Here is a 14,953-nt window from a genome sequence, read left to right as displayed (position 1 = left end):
TTATGCTTGCCTATCACCTGTAATTTACCTGGGAGTGTGTAATTAACGTGCATAGGTGATTTACGTGTGACGGGGAGATCCTTATTCTTCTCTCTGCCTGTTTAATCCTCAATTTCTCCCTGTCCCTCTTCCCTCTATGAGTCTAATGTCTTATAAGTAAAGGAAAACGGTGTGTTATGTTCGTCTATCACCTCAAAATTACCTGAAAATGTGCAAAGGTGAGTTACGTGTGTCTGAGAGAGATGCTGCTCCCTCTCTTTACCTATTTAACCCTCAATTTCTCCCCGTCCTCCCTTCCCCTATGTGTCTTGTGCTGCATAATTAAAATAAAATAGTGTATTGCTCCTCTATTGTCATTTCTACTCACCTGGGGGCGTGTAATAAGGCTGCACAGGTGAGTTAATTACGTGTGTCTGAGAGGGATGCTGCTTATCTTAACCTATTTAAACCTCAATTTCTCCCTGTTCTCCCTTACCCTATTTGTTTAGTGCTGCATAATTAAAAGAAAATAGTGTATTGCTCCTGTATTATCACTTCTACTCACCTGGGAGCGTGTAATGAGGCTGGACAGGTGATTTACATGTGCCAGGTAACGATGCTACTTCTTCACTTCACCTATTTAACCCTCAGTTTCTCCCTGTCCTCCCTTCCTCTATATGTCTTGTGTTGCATAATTGAAAGAAAATAGTGTAAAGTTCCTCTATATTGATTTCTACTCACCTGGGAGAATGTAATAAGGTTGTACAGGTGAGTTACGAGCGCCAGGTAAAGATGCTGCCTCTGGCTTCTCCGGCGCCGAGAACTTGACTGATTTCATGACGTCGGCCGCTTGATGGTTTTTCCGTGTCTCAATTTCCTTCTGCCTAGAACTACTTGAACTACTTTCCCATTACGTAACGATCTTCTTGTGATATAACGCACGTATGCCTCTCAGAATTTCTTTGCGCCGGGTCCTTATCGCCGGGTCTCTGCCTGAAAGTCGGTCAGGCCTTGGCAGGTCTCCAATTTTGTATGCGTCATGCAGCAGCAACAGCAGCAGACAGTACCGTAATAAAATAATAATAATAAGGGTGACCACCCGTCCCTTAAAATACAGAATCGTTCCGTATTGGAGAATGAAATGGTGCGTTCCGTTTTGAACCAATACGGAACGCCATTTGTATTGTATTTGTCTGTTTGAATGGACAAGCAGATAAAATCCAGCATTTTATACCTATAGTGATGGCCCTTTTCGGTCAATCTAAAAAAACCAGGCCGTAAAATTATGTTTGTCAAGGGTCGTCCTGAAAAAAACATGTAAGTACGCGACCCCCCTAGCTTCCTCCTGCCTCCACATACCACAAGCACCAGGCAACGGTTGTCAAGGCAGGGCAGGCTACATAAATTTTAGGGTTGCCACCCGTCCCTTAAAATACAGATGAGATGTTCCGTATTTTTATCTCAAGGTGGCAATCCTCATGCTGCTCCTCTTCATGCACAGCCTCCTTTATCCTCGACCGCTTGTGCATAATAATCAACTGCAGGCTCTCCAAGCATAGGTACTACTTATATATGAGACAGCTATTAATTATTGTCAAGTGTGAAGATGCTGTATAACGAAACAATACCGTAAAAAAAAAAGAAGAAGAAGAATTAAGTAGTAGTAATAAGCATAATAATAGTAGAATAGTTGCAGTAATATATAGGGTTTGAAAGTTTCTTACTATATGAGACAGGTAAGAATTATTATAAAGCTGGAGGATGATGCTGTTTGCCGTAATAATTCCGTAATAAATGGAAGAAGAAGTAGAAGAAATAACAATTTAAGAGTAACCGTTAAAAAATACAGGAAAAGATAAGATTTGACAGGAAACATTTGTATTTATCTCATAGCTCCTATAACTTCTTGGTATAGCTTATCTGATATTGCCTGGATGTTGCACTTTCCTACCTGTATATATGTAACTGTGCTTTCTTTGGCTGTATTATAATTTTAAGCTGACATAAGTATTGGGAAAGTAATTCTAAAATAAATATGTAAAGTTAGGTACAATTAAAAAATAAATGAATAGCTGTTATCACTCGATCTCTTCCTTCTTTTCTTCTCTCCTTTCCTCCTTTGTATTAGCCCTCGAGCCTACCAAATACTAACTATGATTATCCACCTATTGTATTCATTGCATTTAGTTTCTTGTGGTAGGCAGCGGAAACCGAAGACAAAATTAAAAAGAACTACCACTGTCAGATTTAAATTAAGGGTACTACACCAAAGGAAGACACCATTAATTCCTAGACGATTATTTATATTTCTACTGTTATAAGACTATGTAATAAAGTGTTTGGACAGTCTATATAGTTGATCATTATGTAACGGATAATAATTAAAAGACAACACTCAAACTGTCAGACTTAGAAAAGGAACACCTAGGGAAGTTAATTAACATTCATTTCTTGATTTCTAGGCCATTTACTTAAATCCTTGGTAATATTAGACAGTGGAGTAGTGTAATATCTTGCTATTCTGGACCTTTTAACCCCTTAATTATACTACTATATACTACTACTACTACTACTACGGGCCTCTATCCATTAGAGTTGCGTTGTGAGCGGTATCTTTTCTCATATCCTTTCACAAAGCAATTCATTGGCCCCACCCCGCCAATGACTATGGCCGACAACCATCTTTATTTAGTATTACAAACCTTACTAAACATATTATCCTTAAGCTTACAGAGCTTGTGGTTGATACGACTATCAACCACCGTCGCCTCAAAGTCCAGGTCGGCAATGTGGGTGGTTTTGGGTGCAGGTGACCTAGCTGGTTCCTCTCAGGCAGACCAAGGCTGACCTCAGGAGGGAGAAGGACAGCCTGCATCTCATCCAGGCGACCACACTGCTTCTTGGCTGTTGTTTCTTATCCGCGAGTGTTTCGGCGATCGAGTCTTGCGTAGAAGCTCTGCGCCCTTGGTCCCATCCCTCCCGACGTCGTGAACACTAATGGGGTGAAGGAGCCCTGTCCACATTCTGTATTCTTTCTTCATATGCTCTGTTCTTCTCTTGTTCGTTTCTTCTGTGGGCTGCATCAAGGGTCAGGTCTCTATGGCAATGGGCCATGGGATCAAAGATCCTTATGTCAAAGTATGCCCTTTGTCCACGAGTCCAAAACCCTCTGGCGCTAACATCCACTCGTGCTTCTTTCGAAACATTAGCGGTGCGTCTGGCGAGGTGTTCGCCTTGCAGAGGGAGCAGCATGGGTTCCACAGTCACGTCGTGACAGACTTCTTTCAGCATTTGAGCTGTTACGCCTCTCACTTCATCATGTCTCATGCAGACGAAACCTCCTCTCTTGCATGTCATGGCATGGTTTTGGTTGAAGGGTGAGCCACAGTTACACATGTTTGGGAACCCATCCACTGGCCAGCCATACCTGAGGGCAAAGGCATCAGTGAATTCTTTTTTGTTTAAGTCGAAGCCTTTTGCCCTGATAGGTAGTGTGGTTAGCCAGTTTGAAGCGCCCACTTCCTGTACAGTATCTGTCCTCCTTGTGTCCTCTGGGAGTTCTCTCATTAGGTCACTCAGAGTGTCTCTGTTTTTCTTCTGTTTTTGGAGATTTCATTCCTTAGTAACCTAATATCTTGAGGGTTGTCTTCTCCCCTTTCATTTTGGTTGATAATATATCCGGTCAAGAAGGCCGTGATTCGGAGTGAGTTCTCGAATTCAGACTCAGCCAGATTTTGCGGGTTGGTGATGCCGAGCCCACCCATTCTTGGCGGCAACTCCAGCAACCTTCTCTCCTGGTCGCTGGGGCATCTCCCATTTGCTATCGCCGGTATGAAGATGTTTCTGATAGCATCTTCCAGAGGTTTTAGTAACGGAGCAGCATCAGGAACTGTCCTCATGAGGTAGTTCCATTTATGCTTGACACCGTACGTAAATGCTGCGTAGGCTGCTTGCGGTTCCGTTTTGGCGATCTCGCTCAGCCTCTGCAATTCGGACTCCCAGCGCTTTACAGCTGTTTTCACATATTCGATTCTATATTCAGCTGTTCCAATGACTGCCCCGAGGTGTCTTTCACCAGTAACTGACAGCTTCACGTTACTGCCCTGGAATGCGGTTTTGGCCCGATCGTATGCCTCTGGTTTTACAATCACCACAGACTTAGTGGCGTTGGGACGGTACCCTATTTTAGGACCGTGTTCATTGACGAGGTCCCACCATTTCCTGAGGTCTGCAGACTACTACTACTACTACTATTACCATTCATTCATTCATTATCTCCGCCCCTTCTCTCCCTCCCCCCGAGCATCCCCGCTGGGAGGAGATGCGTTGCCATGGCGACCCGTATCTGGATGCTGGCAGCTGGAGTGATAACTATTCACTCGTTCTGAGGCCAGTGAGGCAGGTGAGTGGGAGGGTGGATAAATACCTCAATAGAGAGAGGAGGAGGAAGGATAAAGTTAGAAAAGGAGGTAAAAATAAAAATGGGGAGGAGGAGGAGACATTGAGAGAGGAAGGAGGAAAAAAAGGAAGATGAAAGACACTGAAGGAGAGAGGAAGTAGATAAAGAGAAAAGAAGAGAGGGAGAGAGAATCACCCTCCGCCCACCTGGTTATCGTGTGTGTCTGGCGTACAGGTAAGATCCATGTGCCTCCTCAGACCCTTTCCAGAGGTGCCTAACGAAACCCACACCTGTTAGACCGTTCCCAGAGGTGCCTAACGAAACCCACACCTGTTAGACCGTTCCCAGAGATGCCTAACGAAACCCACACCTGTTAGACCGTTCCCAGAGGTGCCTAACGAAACCCACACCTGTTAGACCGTTCCCAGAGGTGCCTAACGAGACCCACACCTGTTAGACCGTTCCCAGAGGTGGCCAACGAAATCCACACCTGTTAGACCGTTCCCAGAGGTGCCCAACGAAATCCACACCTGTTAGACTGTTCCCAGAGGTGCCCAACGAAACCCACACCTGTTAGACCGTTTCTAGAGGTGCCTAACGAGACCCACACCTGTTAGACTTTTCCCAGAGGTGCCCAACGAAACCCACACCTGTTAGACCGTTCCCAGAGGTGCCTAACGAAATCCACACCTGTTAGACCGTTTCCAGAGGTGCCTAACGAGACCAACACCTGTGAGACCGTTCCCAGAGGTGCCTAATGAGACCCACACCTGTTAGACCATTCCCAGAGGTGCCTAATGAGACCCATACCTGTCCTTATACCTGTGGACCCCTGATACCCGTATTAATTAAACCCTAGTAGATGATTACCAGATTTGGGGTAAGACTGGGGATTCTAGAGGTTGAATTATGTTATAGAAAGTTGAATTAGACTGTTAGAGTAGAGAAAGTTATATTAGATGATGGGCTAGGTTAATAAAAAGTTGTGGGAGTAGATTAAGTTAGATTAGGTTAGAGTACATTATGTTAAATTGAAGTAAGTTGCCTTAGATTTATGTAAGTTGTGGCAGATTAGGTTAAATTTCCTTAGTTTACAGCAGACTAAGAGTTTAATTAAGAGAAAGTTATAGCCTACCTATTAAATTGATGATAGGTTAGGTTAATAAAAAAGTTGAAGGGGTAGATTATGTTAAATTAGGTTAGAGTGCATTATGTTAGTAATTTACCATAGATTGCATTAAGTTGTAGCATATTAGGTGAAATTTCCTTAAGTTATGGCAGACTTAAGAGTGTAATTAAGAGAAAGTTACATGAAAATGATGATAGGTTGGGTCAATAAAATAGTTGCAAGAGTAGATTAGGATAAATTAGGTTACAGTGCATTATGTTAGCAAATTACCATAGATAGTTGTGGCATATTAGGTTAAATTTCCTTAGGTTACAGTGAAGTAACTTGAATAGGATTATGTAATTACTAGATAAGGTAGCTTGAGAAACATTTTGTTGATAGCGTGTATTGATAACTGGCTTAGAAAGGTGGGTCCCCGTGCTGCTTCACCTCTTAACCTTTCAACAGAATCAGTAAAGCTTTCCTGTTCAGTATATCATTTATTTAAAACCTTCATTCAATCTTGTATTTCAACTGAACCAAAAGCAGCTCCCACAGTCAGTTATTCTGTCACTGCAAGACTTCATCACACACTTTTGCCGTCATTCAATCAAAACATCTTTCCTATTTCTTTCTTACAATCTAAGACTTCATCACACACTCTTGCTTTCTCACTTAACCAAAGCCATTTCTTTAACTTGGTAGCAGCGACAGGCCAAATTTGTGGCTTTAACGTGTACCAGCGACGGGCCAAGTTTTTGCCATGATATAAACCCCCAAAAATAGATGATGCATAAACTGATCACAAATTCGTTGATATATATTGTAAAATGGTTTGCGTGAGTGATGATTTTTTCTCATTTTTCTTGCTTAGAGGGGCCTTTAAGAAACATGATCCCTGCAGCTACTAGGTTAATTCACTAATACTTCTGCCTAATCCAAACCACCTTCCAGAATCAATTATCTCCTAATCTCTTATCTCTAATCCCAAAGTGCTGTCTCACTGATGAAGCTCCTTGTGATTCTCTAGCATTGCACCCACTTTTTCAAGCCCCATAACACACTCACTCTCCCCAGCCAAGCCACCACACCAAGACTCCCCAAGGATGGCGTGCAAGGTCCCCGAGGTGTCTAGCCTGGTCGAGGAGGCCCAGGAGGTCTTCCAGGAGACCTATGGGGAGGCAGCGGAGGTGGCAGCAGTGGCCCCCGGCAGAGTGAACATCATTGGGGAACACACGGATTACAACGACGGGTTTGTGTTTCCGATGGTGAGTTGAAATCTATCAACCCTAGATTATGTTCATCACAGGTGTCCACTATTCCAGCTAGTGGTCGTATCAGGAAAAAAGCTCTCCTGACAATTGACCACAACCTTAAAAGTTAACATGTCAAAATAATGAATGCTTAGGTATATCAGTTTTTATTTTGGCAGTTGTTCATTTTCATTCCTTGGTTTAATTCTTCAAAGTAATTTTTTTCCCTGGTGTTGGTAATAATTCCTGTGGGGCATGCAAGTTGTCTGACATACCCGCCCCTTGCTTACTTGCTAATGTGCTCCTCCCTGATGCCCACATTCATACAATACCAGAGTGTGTTACTACTTCATACTAGTCACTTAACCAGTCCGCTGTGATTGGCATGGATTTGGCTTTCACTGGTAGCCTGGTAGAGTATACTCCCAGGTCCTTCTCTGACTCTGTGGTGGATAATGGAGTGTTTCCCATGTGGTGTTGGTATGCTGGATATCCCCCTCCAAGGAGCATGACTACATTTTTCTTCCGTGAATTGTAGCAGCCACTTTTTGTTCCATTCCTGTAGCTTGGTGATGTCTTGTAGGAAATCCACAGTCAAGGGGTTAACATGAAGAATAAGGTAATTGCTCTCAGGGACAAGGCTTCAGGGACTTATTGTGTCAGAGTGCCTATAACTCCCCCCTCCACCCCCCCCCTTGTGTCACCCCTTCAGGCCCTCCCGCTGGTGACGGTGGTGGTGGGGCGCCAGGTGGAGGGAGGCCGCTGCAGGGTCACCACCACCTCCCCTGCAGCCGACAAGCCCCTGCAGGTGGAGTTCGCGGCCCCCTCCTCCTCTGCCCCCCTCAAGCCTGGCTCTCCCTCCTGGGCCAACTATATCAAAGGAGTAGTCGCAAATTTTCCAGGTAATTATTTCAGGTGTTGTGGAGGTAATTATTTTCACCTGTTTGCTTTGTTTACCATGTATCAGTGTATGACTAGTTCAGTTTTATGGTAGCTAACCCTATTTCTTATCTACTTTTATTTATTTATTTATTTATTTATTTATTTTTTTTTTACGTTGTTGCCTATTGCGCCGGTAGGCATCTTCCTGGTGGGGCCTGATGGTCAGCCCAAGGCTTCTTCCAGGTGGGGCCTGATGGTCGGCCCAGCCCGTTCTGGCGCAGGCGAGCGTTTATAGTGGCGCCATCTTGCATTGGCTCATGCTGCCCCCCGGAACTCGTTCTTGATTCGCTTGGACGGCTTCCTCTAGAGTCCGGGTTGATGGGTGGTCTTCAGGACAGCATGTGGGTAGTTTTAAGCCACTCGGCGGTGACTGAAAAATCCGAGTGGTAGCGTGAGGATTCGAACCCGCGTCGTCCATCACGCGGTGAATGTGAATTTATTTATGTACTGGTATTTATTTAAGTACCGAGTCCTCTTTTGGTTTGATATTTTTCCCTAACTGTTTCCTCCCTCCAGCAAATTTCTCTGTGACGAATATGCTGCCTTGTTAGTTCCTACAGTAATAATGTGTTCCAGTTGTCTGATTATATTGCTCTCCCTGGCATGATGTAGTTTAAAGTATGTGTTTGTATTAATCTGTTAACCAACCCAGGGCAAATTCAAGTTCTCCAGTATCATGCTTGCTAGACTATTTTATAATACCATAATCAACAGTCTTACTGAATATACCCTTCTCCAATAAGTAAATATATTGTTAGCAGTAAACCCATGCAGTTGTGAATGCTCTGAAAATAACACTAGATGTAAATATTAGTATGTTATTTTGACTAATAATACAACATGCAGAGACAGGGAGACAGACAGACAGACAATAAGACAGTCAGAGAAAGAGACAAAAAACTCACCCTAGCATTAGTTAACTTGATCCCTGAGGCAGACAGACAAACTGACAGAAAAGGAGACAAAAAATCTCACTGTAGAATTAGTTGACAATATTTGAGACAGACAGAGGCAGACAAACAAGCAGACAGAAACAGACAAAACACTCACCGTAGAATAGTTTGCTTGGTCCCTCCTCTGCCCACTAACACCATAGTCCCCACCCCCCCACCAGGAGGCACTAGTGGCTTCGACGCAGTAGTGGCCACCTCAGTGCCACTCGGGGGAGGCCTGTCTAGCAGCGCCTCCTTGGAGGTGGCCACGTACACCTTCCTGGAGGCACTCGCTGGCACCCCCGCTGCCAGGTGAGAGGCACCACCAGACACCTTTCCTGCAGTGCCCTCAGACTCTCATCCTCTTCTCTTGGGCCTGAAAGATAATTATAATGGTTGTGGTGAGAGGTGCAATAATATACCATAACCTGAACATACCATAAACAGTTGTGGCAAGAGATACCATGATGCACCTTTCTTTCAGTGCCCTTGCATTCTTGTCTTATCTTTTTGTGTCTGAGGAATAATTAAAACAGTTGTGGTAAGAGAGGGACGCAAAGATACACAGTCGGAGCTCCTTGTTTTAAAGTACATTCACATAAGAAAATCTGTAGCGTGAGGCACCATGACATACTTCATTATTCCTTCAGAGCCTCTGCGTCCTTGTCCTTTTCTCTTGTGCCTGAAAAAAATTGTCATGGGTGTTTTGAAAATGTATGTGTTTTGAGTCTTGCTTTAGTTATCCAGAATAAGAATTTAGGCCTGATCTAAAAGAGTTTTTTTTATCATGGGCTGAAATTTGGCCATTAAAACCCCCTGTGATGTTTGCTTCACAATGTAACCTGGCCTTTTATTTTGTGTTCATCTGTCATTGGCTTATATCCCCTCAATACACCTGCAATATTACCTCTGTAGTTTTAGTGGTATTTACTTTCTGTTTCTGCTCCTCAGCTTGAAGGAGAAGGCTCTCGCATGCCAGAAAGCTGAGCACGACTTTGCCAACATGCCGTGTGGGATCATGGACCAGTTCATCTCAACCATGGGCAAGAAAGGGAACGCTCTCCTCATTGACTGCAGGTGGGTCAGCGGTGGGGCGTACAGGCACATGAAAAATTGATCGACTTGGGAATACATTTTTTACCCAACAACCTGCCTGGGAATCAAACCTGGGCCCCCAAGACATGAGGCAGACTTTAGTGTCAGGCCGAAGAGGTACCGACAACCCAAGGTCTTTGATATCCTCATTAATGTCTCTGGCTTACACTTTCTCTTTGCCTGCTTTAACCTTTCTGTGACCTTTTTTCTTCTCCCTGACCCTCCCCACCATCGGCAGGTCACTCGAGTCCACACTGGTGCCGCTGGACAACCCAGACATCACCCTCGTCATCACCAACAGCAACGTGCGGCACACCCTCTCCGGCACCGAGTACCCCACGCGGCGCAAGCAGTGTGCTGAGGCCGCCGCCACCCTGGGCAAGAAGAGCCTCAGGGACGCCACTCTGAAGGACTTGGAAGGTGGGATTTTGCAGAGGGTGTTTTTTTTTGGTTTTTTTTTCCCCCCCCCATGTGGCCCATAGTACCGGTAGTCTTTCTTGATGGGACCTGTTGGTTGGCCCCAGCCCAATTGTAGTGCATGCAACTATTTTTAGTGATGCCATTCCTTCTTATCTCATGCTGCCCCCTCGGACCTTTTCTCTATCTTCTTAGGAGAGTTTTGCTGAAGTCCAGTTTGATAGGTGGTCATCAGGACAGCATATTTTAGCACTCATCGATGGTTGAAAATTATAAGCTTGTGGTGCTTTGGCTTGAACATAGGCCTTCAGATCACCATGCCTATACACTGACCACTTGGCCAATTCACCATTCCTAGCAGTACTGAAATCGGAAAAAAATGCATCGGAAAAAAAAAAATCTGTAATCTGGAAATGAAAAAAAAAATGTTGCCAAAACATGGTATGGTTATTAGATTTTAATTTGTTGATCTTTATTTTTTTACATTTTGGCACAGTTTTCTTAGTTTTTTATTCCTGATATAGACACTAAATATAAATAGCCTACACTTGTTCCTTTCCCTTCAGCGCACAAGGATTCCCTGAGCGAGGAGGTGTACCGGCGGGCAAGACACGCGATATCCGAGATCACCCGGACGGAGGAGGCGGTGGAGGTGCTGAGGCAGGGCGACTACACCACCTTCGGGAAGATGATGACGGCCTCCCACCACTCCCTCAGGTAAGCCAACACACACGGGGGAGGGACAGCGGGAGAGTAGAAATTGAATCTTACTGAATCATCACCTTTGCCTTGTCCGTAAGGGTTGCTGTTTTGGGGTTCTGGCTTAGGGTTTAAGATTGGATGCTCTTCCTGATGCCACACAGCAGAAGATAAAGATGTTAAACAGAAAGAAGAAGGGAGAAAATTTGCAGGGAGATAAGTTTGCCTCTCCACAGGGATGACTACGAGGTGTCCTGCCCCGAGTTGGACGAGCTGGTGGAGGCGGCGCTGGATGTGGAGGGCGTGTTTGGCTCCCGGATGACTGGCGGAGGCTTTGGCGGATGCACTGTGAGCCTGGTGAGTGGACCCGCTGCCTGCCTCTCTGTTCCCTTCCTTGTGTTTATCTTCTTGTGTTTGGAGTATCAAAACACCTCTCCAAGCAAAACTGACCCTCTCTTTTAGCCCCTCAAACTTTCTTCTTTTTACAGGAACAGAACTTAGTGAGATTTCCTGTTTTTTGTTTATTTTTGCTCTTAACCTTATCCGATCCGACGTTTCCAAATTTTCACGCTCGTAACACCTAGCATCGTACTCATTTATCTGAACAATGATAACGCTCATGGACACTAAGTACTGGTACCGAATCAATAGTGTAAAACAATAATGAATAATGAGTGAAAAGAAGCTAGTGGAAAGTACAAAGAAAAGAAAAAGTGTATCGTTTTGATTAAAGTGGCTGAGGGGAGGCCAGATTTGTCCCCCCTTGGATCGAATAGGGTTAAGCTGCTTCCAGTACAGTAAAAGTGTGATTGTGATGGCCTGAGATGCAGATAAAGGCTCCAAAGGCATTATGTTGTGAGGTATCCTTTGGCTCAGTGCTAGAGTGTCCACTTTGCATCTCAGGAGCCCGGGTTGGATTCCCAGACAGGTGGCTGGGTAAAAAAATATTCTCTTGAGTAGATCAAGTAGAAATATCCTCCATTATATTACTATACACAAATTGAGATTGTTCTTATTCTTGCATTATTTATTTGTTTTCACCCATTTGCATTTACACAGAATAAAGTCAGGCAAGCACTTCCATACTTTAATAAATCTGATCTTCAAACTACTAAACATGTGCTCGGTACTTTTGATAAAAATGACTGTCTGGTGAAGCATTCCACTGGTTAGTTATTCTGTTATTTTTTTCTGTCTGTCTGTTCTTTATCAATTTCCCTTTTGCATGCTTGGCAGTGAGGGTGTGGTACAAGACAGGTAGGAACGAGGGGACAGTTTCCTTAATGTCACACTCCTCTTGGGTTATTATCACCCATCTTATGCTGCCTGCTGTCGGGGTGTGACCAGCATTATATGTTTGCCCAGTCATTGTTGTTGCCTCAGCTATTAGACATGTTTGGTCATTAATGGGGTGGTCATTAATGGGAGCCGGCAATATGAGCGCTGAGGCCTGACCAATACATGAGTTGCTTCAGGATTGTCTTACAAGAACTCACTCACCCTTATTGCTTTCAGTCTCCTGTCACCAAGCACTCCTCTGCCACTGGGTGTCAGGTGTTAGAGCTTCATTTTATTTTCATAATTTCTTATATTTTGTAGGTGCTGCCTGTAGTGCCGGTAGGCTCTCTTGAGGGGCCTCTTGGATGGCCCCGGCCTGTTAGTGGCACAGGCAAATTTCATTTAGAGTGGCTGCTGTGATATGACTCTTGCTTGGCCCATGCTGCCCCCCGGTGCTCCTCTTGACCGAAGTCGCTGAAGTTAGGGTTGATTGAAGATCTGGGCAGCACATGGGTAATCTACCGCCACTCGGTGACAGCTTGAAAAATCAGTGTATTTTGGTGGACTTGAACCTAGGTCCACAGGCTGACCATGCCCGCACGCTGACCACTTAGCCACTGCACTCAGCACTCAGTATATGAAGGCAGGAGTGAGGGAGAGGGTGTCAGGAGGAGACCACTTGTTGAATGGAGCAATACAGTGGCTGAGTATTAGAGAGAGCTGGTAGGTGAGGGATTGAGTGTGCAGAGAAGGAGTGCCAGAACAGGAAAAGTTAGAGACACTTCTGCCATGGTCACATCCTTGAAAGAAGTTCCCGTGAGACAACAGGGCACCGGAGGTATAGATAGAAATTTAACCTCTTCTATAAGTCTTCTGTCAAAGTGCTTGTTTGTGTCACCATGCCATTAGGAAACAGATGACATTCACTCAGGTAATTCAGGATATTTCATGCCAAACATGACACTCCTCTCAAAGCACATCCCATCATCCTAGCCTTTCACACATTCAATTCCCTTTTACCTCACTTATTAGTATTTCATCTTCCGTGTTACTAGCCGTGTGTCGCTGTGTTTTCAGATGAAGGTGGGGAGTGTGGACGCCTTCATCATGCACACAACGCAGTTCTATTCCGGCTCACCCACCTTCTATGTGTGTGCTCCGGCTGAGGGCGCCCACCACTACAAGCTATAAAAGACTACTCGCATGGGGCTGAAGGCGAATATTTCTGTGTTATCTAGCGGCTATTTGTGTGGGGCTTGAACTTCATTTTTTGAGGGAGGTCAGTGAGCTATTTTGGGGGCATGTGAGCACTTTTGGAGGTTTGAGTGATTGGCAGTTTTAGGGAAGTATTTTTGTTTTTATAAGTTACTGAGGAGGCTCTCAAAAAAAATTATCCTGTGTCTAGGGTATATTTCTCTAGTTTTGAGGGGAAAATCTCTTGGGTTTCTTTCTTTTTTTTTTTTTTTTTTTCTTGGCACTCATGGAAAATTTTTGTTGAGTTTTTGTAATTTCTGTGGAGGTTCAAAAAGATTTCCATTGAGTTTAGTTTGAATTTTTCAAGGTAATTTATTAAGGGAGACATTTTGTGGGTTTCTGATAAGTCTTGTGGGGGCTCTCAGGGGAAATTTCAGTGGAGCTTCTTGAGAACTTTGGTGTTTGGCTCCCAGGATATTAGGCAAGGGGAAATAATGTAAGCTGTCTGCCTCATGTACAGAGTGTGGGTTTGTTTGTTTGTGTCTGGGTTATGAGGGACCAAGCGCACAGTGTATGTTTTGTCAGTATAGTTTGTGTTCTCCAAGGCACACTTCCCCTTCCTATATGTACTTACAGTTATGAGGGAAAACAACTAACCAAAAGAGTTGAAGTATGGAAATTTAATGGTCAAAACTAAAAATTATAATCAAACTTCATAATGACACTTCCTCTTCTTATATGTACTTACAGTTATGAGGGAAAACAACTAACCAAAAGAGCTGAAGTATGGAAATTTAATGGTCAAAACTAAAAATTATAATCAAACTTCATAATGACACTTCCCCTTCCTATATGTACTTACAGTTATGAGGGAAAACTACTAACCAAAAGAGCTGAAGTATGAAAATTTAATGGTCAAAACTAAAAATTATTATCGAACTTTATTATGACAATGTTTAATTTTACCCCAGAGCTCATTTTGTCAGTTTTTCTCCCTCATATGAACTTTAACCCAGTAGCTGCGGGGATCATGTTTCTTAAAGGCCCCTCTAAGTGAGAAAAATGAGAAAAATCATCACTCACGCAAACCATTTCATAATATATATTAACGCATTTGTGATCAGTTTATGCATCATCTATTTTGAGGGGTCTTTATCATGGCAAAAATTTGGCCTGTCGCTGTTACATGGTAAAGCCACAAATTTGGCCTGTCGCTGCTACCGGGTTAATTATCAAACATTCCTTAGAGTTTAATTTACAAAACAATGTACAACCATAAAAAACTTGGCATACAAAGTTTTATCTTATATACACAGATGCACATGTCAACATTTATAGGTACTTACAAATTTCTATGATCTATTTTGTATAACTACCCTATAGGCAACTCTTCAACACCTATATGTATCCACTTCTTAACATTCCAAATATATTCAGTCACTAATGCAGCTGTTAATTCAAGGTTTCAATCTCCCCTCTTTGCTGGTGATGTGAGTCAGTAACATAACAAGCATCATCGTGTGTGTGTGTGTGTGTGTGTGTGTGTGTGTGTGTGTGTGTGTGTATTGAGAAAATGAAAGATAAATACGTGTGTCATATGGTAAGCCACACACACACACACACACACACACACACACACACACTCATGCTTGATGGA

The 14,953-nt window shown here is 43.7% G+C and overlaps 1 protein-coding gene and 1 long non-coding RNA gene across 4 annotated transcripts; one reads left to right on the top strand and one right to left on the bottom strand.

Moving 5' to 3' along the window:
* The first annotated feature begins 3,711 nt into the window (after positions 1-3,711).
* On the top strand, positions 3,712-14,752 carry LOC126985433 (galactokinase-like). Of its 3 annotated transcripts, none has more exons than XM_050840301.1 (9): positions 3,712-3,808; positions 6,564-6,754; positions 7,452-7,641; positions 8,796-8,925; positions 9,565-9,690; positions 9,947-10,128; positions 10,692-10,842; positions 11,061-11,181; positions 13,180-14,752. In XM_050840301.1, exons 1-9 carry the CDS (start codon positions 3,727-3,729, stop codon positions 13,291-13,293), a joined length of 1,287 nt encoding a protein of 428 aa, XP_050696258.1. In that variant the 5' UTR covers positions 3,712-3,726; the 3' UTR covers positions 13,294-14,752. The 3 variants fall into 3 exon arrangements, with proteins under 3 accessions (XP_050696258.1, XP_050696260.1, XP_050696259.1); XM_050840303.1 differs by lacking the exon at positions 3,712-3,808 and adding an exon at positions 4,247-4,381; XM_050840302.1 differs by lacking the exon at positions 3,712-3,808 and adding an exon at positions 4,415-4,612.
* On the bottom strand, positions 7,780-8,861 carry LOC126985436 (uncharacterized). Its single transcript, XR_007738714.1, has 2 exons — positions 8,732-8,861; positions 7,780-8,051 (listed from the first exon to the last, which is right to left on the bottom strand). It is a non-coding gene; the product is annotated as an uncharacterized LOC126985436 (long non-coding RNA).
* Positions 14,753-14,953: the final 201 nt, after the last annotated feature.

This window comes from Eriocheir sinensis, chromosome 59, assembly GCF_024679095.1.
Source record: "Eriocheir sinensis breed Jianghai 21 chromosome 59, ASM2467909v1, whole genome shotgun sequence".
In the NCBI taxonomy this organism is placed as follows: domain Eukaryota; kingdom Metazoa; phylum Arthropoda; class Malacostraca; order Decapoda; family Varunidae; genus Eriocheir; species Eriocheir sinensis.
Note: the sequence above shows the minus strand (reverse complement) of the source record. Positions and strands in the feature narration are given on the sequence as shown.

What these genes read in the sequence shown, in the direction of transcription:
- LOC126985433 (XM_050840301.1), top strand. Translation starts at nt 3,727, where the DNA reads ATGCCGAGCCCACCCATTCTTGGCGGCAACTCCAGCAACCTTCTCTCC. An exon ending in TCTCCCATTTGCTATCGCCG is followed by an intron (nt 3,809 to 6,563) that starts GTATGAAGATGT and finishes CACTCTCCCCAG; the next exon opens with CCAAGCCACCACACCAAGAC. An exon ending in AGTAGTCGCAAATTTTCCAG is followed by an intron (nt 7,642 to 8,795) that starts GTAATTATTTCA and finishes CCCCCCCACCAG; the next exon opens with GAGGCACTAGTGGCTTCGAC.